Source organism: Ostreococcus tauri, assembly GCF_000214015.3.
Source record: "Ostreococcus tauri WGS project CAID00000000 data, contig chromosome 09, whole genome shotgun sequence".
Taxonomy (NCBI): Eukaryota; Viridiplantae; Chlorophyta; class Mamiellophyceae; order Mamiellales; family Bathycoccaceae; genus Ostreococcus; species Ostreococcus tauri.
This window is the reverse complement of record NC_014434.2, coordinates 658,725-667,760: the sequence shown is the minus strand read 5'-3', so window position 1 is coordinate 667,760 and position 9,036 is coordinate 658,725. Positions and strand designations below refer to the sequence as shown.

The 9,036-nt window shown below is 60.3% G+C and overlaps 5 protein-coding genes across 5 annotated transcripts; 4 read left to right on the top strand and 1 right to left on the bottom strand.

The window, feature by feature from the left end:
- On the top strand, positions 1–1,024 carry OT_ostta09g04230 (unnamed product; the record flags this gene model as incomplete). Its single annotated transcript, XM_003081360.2, has 1 exon — positions 1–1,024. A coding segment is annotated over one exon (1,024 nt), but the record flags the coding sequence as incomplete, so codon positions are not given.
- A 264-nt stretch (positions 1,025–1,288) lies between these two features.
- On the top strand, positions 1,289–3,657 carry OT_ostta09g04220 (CRC domain; the record flags this gene model as incomplete). Its single annotated transcript, XM_022983451.1, has 4 exons — positions 1,289–1,405; positions 1,586–1,767; positions 1,959–2,106; positions 2,257–3,657. 4 exons carry the CDS (start codon positions 1,289–1,291, stop codon positions 3,655–3,657), a joined length of 1,848 nt encoding a protein of 615 aa, XP_022839713.1.
- A 447-nt stretch (positions 3,658–4,104) lies between these two features.
- Positions 4,105–5,514, top strand: OT_ostta09g04210 (Pleckstrin homology-like domain; the record flags this gene model as incomplete). The annotated part of the gene is made up of 1 exon (XM_022983450.1): positions 4,105–5,514. One exon carries the CDS (start codon positions 4,105–4,107, stop codon positions 5,512–5,514), a length of 1,410 nt encoding a protein of 469 aa, XP_022839712.1.
- Positions 5,515–5,585: 71 nt separating this feature from the next.
- On the top strand, positions 5,586–6,395 carry OT_ostta09g04200 (Acyl-CoA N-acyltransferase; the record flags this gene model as incomplete). Its single annotated transcript, XM_003081355.1, has 1 exon — positions 5,586–6,395. The coding sequence occupies one exon, from the start codon at positions 5,586–5,588 to the stop codon at positions 6,393–6,395; it is 810 nt and encodes a 269-aa protein (XP_003081403.1).
- A 50-nt stretch (positions 6,396–6,445) lies between these two features.
- On the bottom strand, positions 6,446–8,842 carry OT_ostta09g04190 (Serine/threonine-protein kinase, active site; the record flags this gene model as incomplete). Its single annotated transcript, XM_003081354.1, has 1 exon — positions 6,446–8,842. The coding sequence occupies one exon, from the start codon at positions 8,840–8,842 to the stop codon at positions 6,446–6,448; it is 2,397 nt and encodes a 798-aa protein (XP_003081402.1).
- Between the last annotated feature and the right edge of the window lie 194 nt (positions 8,843–9,036).

The window sequence follows — 9,036 nt, the reverse complement described above, 5'->3', positions numbered from 1 at the left end:
GTCCACCTCGTTCGCTCGAGCGTCGAGTCCAAAGGTCTCCGAGCTCGCGCGTAAGGTTCTGGAGGTTCCCCTGAGCGCGGCTCGGGCGGTGGGATTGAAGCGCGCGCGCGTGGAGCCGTCGAGCGGGCGCGCGTCGCCGTCGATCGCGGGTGGGGAAACGAAGCGCGCGCGCGGGAACTCGGCGCTCGACGTCTCCGTGACGCAACGAACGATCGAGAGCGGTGATGTGGAGGGGAACGACGCGCCGTGGCCGAGTTCGAAGCGTAAGCGTCGAAGTGATGCCGAGGATGACGCGAGCGAGGCGCGGGCGACGCATCGTCGACGGATGGGAGGAGACGCGGAGGAGACGCGGTTCGAGGCGAGCGCGCGGGTCATCGAGCGCGCGTCGGACGCTCGGGCGACGCCGACGCTCGCTTTTGGGCGCGTGTTGCGACAGGGGAGCGTGGATGCGTTTAAGAATTTACCGAAAATGCCATCGCGGGTGACGTTGAGGGCGATGACGCGGAAACCACCGCGTAGAGGGTTATCTCTTCGCGGTCCGCGAAGAGGTCTCGACGCGCGCTCCGCGGTTGAGTTCTCCGAGCTCCCGGAGGATAAGGCCGAGCGCGAGCGATTAGAGGCGACGAAGGTGCCGGCACTCGTCGCCCCCTCGACGTCGAGTCCGTTCACGTTCGGTGCGAGCGCCCAGACGGCGACCGAATCGAAGGCTGCGTCCGGGACGTTTACGTTCGGCGCCGTCAAATCGACGACGACGGACGCCCGGGCGCTCGACAAGCCGTCATCCGGGACGACCGATTCGAACGGTAAACCACTCACGTCGGCGACGTCCGCACCCGCGTTCAGTTTCGGCGCCACACCGGCGTCCGCCGCGGCGACGCCGAATCCGTTCTCCGCCGCCGCGCCGCCCGCCGCCGCGCCCGCCGCAAACCCCTTCGCCGGCTTCACCGCCGCCCCCCCGTCCACCGCCGCCCCCGGCGCGCGCAGAGTCGTCCGCGCCCGTCGTCCGGCGTCTCGAAACCGCTAGAACCACTAGAATCGCGCTCGACGCGTCCCGCCCGCGTCCGTAGTCGCCGTCCGCCGCGTGAGACATCCACGCTCGCATCGTCCATCGGTCCGAATTTCAAACGCCCAATCGACAGCTGCGCCGCGAGAAATCGATCGCGCGCTCGAGATGCGCCTCGAATGGGGGTCACGCACGAGTGCTGACTCGTCGCACGCCACCAGTCGCCGATTCGCGCCCCTGGACCTCGCGCCCCGCGTCGCCCGTCGCCGCACACGCGGACGTCCCATGGGGTCGTCTCGCGCCGCGCGCGCCGCCCGACGGGCCTCCACCGCGGCGTCTGGGCGGGAGAATGATCCGTGTAAAACCCCCGAACGGGCACCGCGCGCGCACGGGGAAGACGACGTACGCGCGCGACGACGCGCGCGATCGGGGGCGACGACATCGGCGCGCGCGCTTTCCCGCGCTTTTCGCGAGCGGCGATCGCGGGCGCTCGACGACGCGCGCGCGAGGGCGTGGACGCGCGCGAGCGGTGGGGACGATGGAACGTAAATCACTGACGACGTCGCTCGACCGATCGCGCAGATGATCGCCCTCTTGGGCTCGCCGGGGTTCTTCAATTTCTGTGCGCAGAGCCTGAGCCCCATCGCGTGCGCGCGGGGAGGCGCGCGCGGGATGGCGTCGCCGGCGCCGGGGTACGACGACAGCGCGCGCGGGATGGCGTCGCCGGGACCGGCGAGGTTTAATTCGCCCGCGCATCGCGCGAGGTACGACGGCGAACGCGCGAGCGACGCGGCAGGGGGGGCGAGGGAAACGCTCGAGGCGATTGGCGCCTCGTCGGCTCCCAGGAGAGGCGGGCGGAGGGCGTCGGCGAGGGAGAATCTACGCGCGACGATGGACCGCGTGACGTGAAGGATGACTGACGCGCGCGCGTGTGACTCGGTGGCGCGAATCGCAGCGGTGACGCGTCGAACGACGGTGACACATCGAACAAGGGAGGCGTCGGGATGTCGGATATCGAGCGCCTGGCGCTCTCGGCCGAGGCGTCGATAAAGCGAGGCTCGGACGTCTCTGGTGGAAGACGCGCGTCGGATGTGCGGAGACAGGTGAGTGCATCGATTCATGACGATAGATCTACGTGGCTCGATCGCGCGCGCGCGACGACGCGCGTTTGGATGAGTGGATGTGAACCGCGGCGAAGAAAATCGAGCTTCAAGACGACTGACGATCGCGCGTCCGTTCCATGTCCGACTCAGCTCGATAATGAGTTCAGTGCTCTTGGTATGCAGTCACTCGAAGATGATCGCTATGTGTTACAAAATATGTACGATGAATTCGACGATTCCGTCCTCGGTGTCGACGAGCGTGGGTCTCAACCGCGAACCGCTGGCACGCGAGAGGATCTGAACGGCAAGCGTTCCAGCACCACGGGCGCCAGTACCGAGTGGACCGCGGGTTTCACAAAGACTCTGAAGAACTTCGACGTCGACTCTCCGCGTGTGGGTACTCGCAGCGCGCGTCGCACGGTCGTTCCACCGTCACGCACCGCGTTTGAGGAGTACACTCCGGCGGTTAAAAATGCTCAGGCGAACGCCAAGCAAGGCGGTTCGGCGACCAAGATCTCTGCGCAGCATTCCAAGAATTCGTCTGCTTGCCGTGAACCAGTTGAGAGCAAGAAATGCAACTGCAAAAAAAGCAAGTGTCTCAAGTTGTACTGCGAATGCTTCGCGGCGGGTGCGTTCTGCAATGATTGCTCTTGTCAGCAGTGCCAAAACACCGTTGAGAATGTTTCAGTCGTGGAGAAGACAAGAAGTCAGATCGAGGCTCGAAACCCGAACGCATTCTTGAGCAAGATCGAAGACGACGGCGACGACGCTCGTCACACGAAGGGTTGCCACTGCAAAAAGAGTGCGTGTTTGAAGAAGTATTGCGAGTGCTTTCAAGCGGGTGTAAAGTGCCAAGAGTACTGCAAGTGTGAGGGGTGCATGAACAAGGAGGACGCTCCTCCCAGCTCTGGTCCGCGAGGCGGGTCCGCAAAGAACGGCAAGGCGTCGACTCAGAAGACGAAGGCTGGTAGATTGGCCAAAACTCCGATCGAAGTCGCGTCTGAGCTAGCCGCAAGGTCTATTCAGGACGATCTCGTCATCGAAGACTTCAAAGTGTTCGATAAGTTTGGCTCGCCGCCGCGGTCTTTCTCACACGCCGACGACTTGTCGAGCGAGTACTCCGCCCTGAACAAGTCCGTGGAACAGTCGCCTCTGCGTACGCTCTTGCTGTCCGAGGGCGTTCAACTCTCGCCCTTCTTCTCTACCAGCTCACTCCCGCAGAGTGCGCTGTCTCCTCTTCGGGGCGCCGGTTACATGTCACCGCTCCGTCCGCAGCTTTCTCCGCTCCGTCCGAGCGGTTTCATGTCTCCGATCACACCCGGTTTGCGTGCTGGTCCAGGAAAGTATAGTATTCGCTCGATCGGCAAGGCGGCCGTACCCCTATTCAACGAAGATAGCGGGAACAGCGCCGGCAGCCGTGAATTTAAGAGTCCGCAGGATGCGAGGACCATCGGCTTGGGCGGTTGGGCTCATGAAGTCTCCAAGGACGGCTCTTTCCGAGCGACGTTCACTTCACCGATTCCGCTTAAGACGCCCGATGTGCGTGAGTAGTCGTCTCAAACGTTTTTGGACGCACATTCACATTGAGATGTGGCTTATTGCTTGTCCGAAGCGGAACTAGTCCGCTCCCGCGCTCGCTCGAGCGCAGTGTACCATGATGAAACTTTTGAATTTTTGAAGATAGCGCGAAGAAGCATCTCGTGTACCTACGATTCACACCACTGAAGGGTGTATGCAGTAACAACATTAACCAAGATAAGAGAAGACGTCCTCTTTTGTCGCTCTCGCCAACTACCGCGCCATCGGTGCCCACGCATCTGCACTCATCGACGGGCATCTTCTCGTCTCGCCAGACCACTCGCCTCCGCGCGTCGACCACTCGGTTGAAACGTCTCTCATCGACGCCCTCGTCGCGCTTCCGTGCGTCGTCAACGCGAGCAGGACCGCGAGCGTGACGTCACACGAGTGAATTCTCGTTCGTCCTGAAATCTCAGAGACATGGACCCGTACCGCGACGATCCGCACGCGACGACGCCGGTGCGGTACCCAACGACGTCGTATCACGCGGTATCGTACGGGCAACCCGCGCCGAGCGCGATCGCGGGAGCGTACGATGGGCAAGGCGGAGGTAACGCGCCGAGAGACGGCGGTAGGCGAGACGCGGGACGCGCGAGCGAAGTCTCCGGAGCGCCGAGCGGGAACGCGAGGTATCGAGCGATGTCGCTGCCGACGGGAGATGGCGATGATATCGAAGACGTCGTCGTTCAGGTCGGTCTGGATGGGGTGAAGACGTTCGCGGTGGGGGACCAAACGGTTGCAAGACGAGCGTTCGACTTGCCAAATGTGTCCGCGTGGTCGCTCAAGGATCCCACGATTCTCACCGTTCATGTGAAAGATGGCGGCGGAGAGGTAGTGTTGTCGCTCAGTGCGGATGTGGAGACGATCTCGGCCATGGTGGACGTCCTGACGACGTCGGCGTTTCAATGGTGCGAGCTCAACGGATTGGACGCGATGGATACTATCGTGTCCACGGGAACCGAGTGGAAGAACCTCAGGGCAGGCACGACGAACGGCGGGATGGCCGCAATGTCGCCTTTGTCGTCCGTATCCGTCGTGGGTATTCAGTTCTGGGATTCTCCCGAGTATTCCGGTTGGCTTACAAAGCAAGGGGAGATGTTGAAGACGTGGCGCAAGCGTTGGTTCGTGTTGAAGGATGGGTATCTGGTATGGTACAAGACAAACATCGTGGACGCTCGCGCGGTCACGCGAGGACAGATTCCTTTGAGCACGATAGACAATGTCTCTATCGCCTCAGAAGCTGCCGCCGGAAGACGTTTCGCGATTCTTGTCGACGGGGCGCTTCCTGCGAAACTTGGCACTCGATATCTTGTCGCCGATTCCGAGCGCGAACGCACGCAGTGGATCGAGGCGCTCCAAAAGGGCATGCGTGAACGAAGCACGGTGCTCTCTACTGGATCCTCGCCCGCGGCGGAGCTATTGCGCCAGGGATACGCGCAGGTGACGACGCCGACGCCTGCGCATCACTCGCCCGCGCCGGTACCAACTCCCGCTCAGCAGTTCGCAGAACCGTCAAACATTCAGATTGAATTCCAGGGCTACGCCTCCGCCACGCCCGCCGCGCCCAAGGCACAGTCACAAACGCCCTCATCGGGGGCATCGTACGTCACTTTACCGCCACTGCCCTTTGCTCACCCGTCTTCCGCCGCCGGCTCTGCGAGCTTCGCCGCTCCACCGGCTGCTCCGGTTTCGAGTGACTACAGCTATCCGACATCTTCCTACTCCCAATCCCAAGTGGACGATTGGACGACTTATCACACCCCAGAAGGAAAGCCGTACTACTACAACTCGAAAACCGGCGAAACGTCCTGGGAACGTCCGAGAAGCTAGTCTCGCGTCGCTTTGTCTTTGTGAAAAACAGTTGTTCCATACGCACGCGTAGTTCTCCACTTTGGCGCGCGATGTCCGCCGCGCTCGACGCGCGCACGTTTCCCCGAAACCATCGCGATGGTCGTTCTCGTGCGTCTTCGGGGCCTCGATGCTCGACCTCAGTCCCGCGCGCGTCTTCGTCCTCGCGTTCCGCGCGCGATGAAGTCTTCACCTTTGAGCAGACGACGCACTCCGACGACATCTTCGCCGCTGCAGCGTGTCGATCGATCGCGTTCGCGTCATCGGGTGCGTACGCCGATCGCTCTGACTTTGCCCGTCGAGCCAAAGTGGCGATGAAGACGGAGGCCGAGAGCGAGTCGCTGATGAAAAAATTGAGGCTCCTGGGGGCGTGCGAAGTCGGGTACGAGAGCGTCGTGACGTCGCTGATCGTCGCTCGACGGGAAATAGGACAGAATGGGGAGATACCGATGTGGTTTGACGCTCGATCGCTCGATCCGCGGTGCATGAGCTCGCGGGAGGGTTTCGTGATGTCCATCGTCGCCGGTTCTCTTGACCTGAACGTTGGAGAGCGATTGCCCGCAGAGGAGCTGGCGGGCGCTCTCTCACCGGGAAAGCGGGCGTATCTATCGAACGTCAGCGTCTTACCGCCCGTACGACGACGTGGTATTGCATTTGGGATGATAAACCGCGCGCTCGACGTCGCTCGCGATGAGTTCGGAGTCGAGACGGTCTACGTTCACGCGGAGGCGTCGAACTCTCGCGCCATCGCTCTGTATGAAAAAATAGGTTTCGAAATGGAGACTCGCGAGCCCGATGGAGTCATCGTCACGCACGGAAGGCCGCCGCGCGTACTATTTCGACGGGGCACTAGAACTAGCTAGAGTTTGATATTGTGATCACAATCTGTGACAGGTCCAGTGAGCGAATCCGTCTACTCCACATTCGATAAGTCCTTCCCAACGCTCCCGCGACGAGGGAGTCCCATAGGGGCCGAAGGTGTGGACATGTCGACGTTACGTAATGCTAGCTCAGCGAGGTTTCTATAAGTGAATGCGCGCATGGCCATGTCCTCATCGTCCTCCGAATCGTCCATCTCGCCTTGTGTGGGTTCTAGAAAGGTGTCCTCGCGATTCGTGCTCGTGCTCTCTGCGCTTGCCGAAGCTCGCTCCGTCCTTCGAGACGACTCACTCATTCTTCGCGCTCGCCCAGTGGGATATTCTTGTCTCATATCAGAAGCAGGAATGAAGTAGGAGGTGTCCTGCAAATCGACAGGCTTGGGTACGAACACGCTGGCAGCGGTCCCGTCGTACACTCGATCCCATTCAATCGTTCTGAACCACTCGTGAGCCTTTACGTCGTCCGCACTCCTCGCACCCAGCCTCGCCTCGACGTCATGAACTAGTAAACTCTCCACAAAATGTGCATAAGCCTCACTGAACTCGCACTCGCCGTTCGGCCACTCAATATTTCCATCGATGACTTTAGAAAAAATTGCCAGAGGCGTTGACGCGTTGAACGGGGGCGTTCCCACAACTAGTTCATACGCCATCACGCCCAGAGCCCACCAGTCGACGCCAGCACCGCATGGCTCGCAGAGTAATATTTCTGGAGCCAAATAGTCGGGAGTCCCTTTAGCTCCAGAGCCGTGCCACGACGCAGAGGAGCGCGAATGAACTTTTCTTGCCGGGCTTTGTTGCGGGCTTTTACTCGTGCTCGCCAATAGAGTCATCCTATGAATCGGACTGCTCGTGTGGAGCTGTTCTCGCGTCCCAGGGACTTTAATCGTCATACTCGCACTACTGTGAGACACGGGCGATCCCCCATCGAATACGTCTGGAGAGTACTCACCACCGCTCGAGTTGTAATCAATGTCTCGATCCATTCTTGACAAACCAAAATCAGCGAGCTTCACGTGCCCGTCTGAGGCGATGAGACAGTTCCCAGGTTTCAAATCTCTGTGCGTGATTCCCTTTGAGTGGACGTACTCTAGTGCAAGTGTTATCTCGGCGCAGTATTGGCGCGCGTGGTCTTCGCTTAAACGCCCTAGTTGCTTGAGAAGACTGTACAAATCACCGCCATTTGCATATTCGGTGACGAGGTATACGTGCCTCGCAGACGTGAACGAGTAGTACAGCTTGATCGTGAAAGGATTCGCAGCCTTAATGAGAGCATCACGCTCGGCAACGACTTGGTCTATCATATTCTTGTAGACGAGATCGTCCTTACGCATTGCTTTTACCGCGAACAAATCGCGAGTGGTGCGCTTTTGCGCGAGAAACACTCTCCCGTACGCCCCACCACTTATAAGTTTTATAATTCGGAAATCATCTATCGACACTTGATCAGAGGTTTCATCGGCGGCGCCTGGAGATGGAATAGTGCCTGAAATGCGTGGAGAAGCGAATTCACTCGAATCGTACGATGACGGCGACGGACGGTATCCAGCGCACGTTGTGGTGTGCTCCGACAGCTGCGCAGCCGGAATCGGCTGCTCGCAAATTCTACAAATCACATCCCCCACGGGAGCAGCACGAGTATCATCCACGCTTGCACCCTTTCCGCTCAAAATCTCTGGCGCGTAGAAAATTTTACTCGGCGATGCACACAGTGAGCCCAACGCTCGAAGTTGGTTACCACGCTCAACCTCCGCTTCGTCGTCGCTCATCTCAGGCGTGCACACATCTTCCCCTAAATGTCCCCGCGAAGCGAACGCTCGCGCTAAACCACCGACGACTTTCTTCCCCTTCCGCTCCGAATCCGACGAAGAGCTCTCGTGGATGTCTAACGCCGGAGGCCTGCGTGAGGATTTCCCCACGGTCTCCACATAGTTCTTCAAGCTTTGCATGCGTTCTTCAAAAGACAGACCAGGCGCCTTACAATGTACCCTCAACGTCTCCAACAACCCGTCTCCATCCAATCCATCGAGTCCAGCGCGTATCATCTCCTCCCTCTCCGCAGTCGCAAGCCTGCTCAATCCGAACAACGCGGCGACGCACACCTCTCTCCGAGCCTCGTCTTCGCTCTCCCTCGACATCCGCAGCGCCGCCTTCAACCCATCCATCAACGTCAACGCCGCTCGCACCAAGCCATCATCGCGCATCGCTCGCATTTTTTCGATTAATTCCATCACCACCTCCAGATCTCTCAGCACTCGATCGTCTCCGTCGTCGCCTCTCGCCGCGTTTCTCGCCCGTCTCGCCCGCGCCCGTCCCTCGCACTCCCCGAAAGCGTTTTCCAGCGTCGCTCTCGCGTCGCGAACGCGCGTTGCGGTGCCCCGGGATGGTACTTTCACCGCCCGTTCGTCCTCCGCGCCCGATCTCCGCGACATGACGCCGCGAGTGGGACGATCGTTCAATAATCCCGCTCGAGCGCTTTGGTGGTTGATCCTCTCGAAATCGTCGTCGTCCGATGCAGTGCACGTCGTTCGTTCCCCGAGAGCGAGAGAGAACGGGCGGATCGTGGCCAAGTCGCTCACTCGAACGCGTGCGTCGCGCGCGGGTGGTCGAGCGCGCGCGTGCGCGA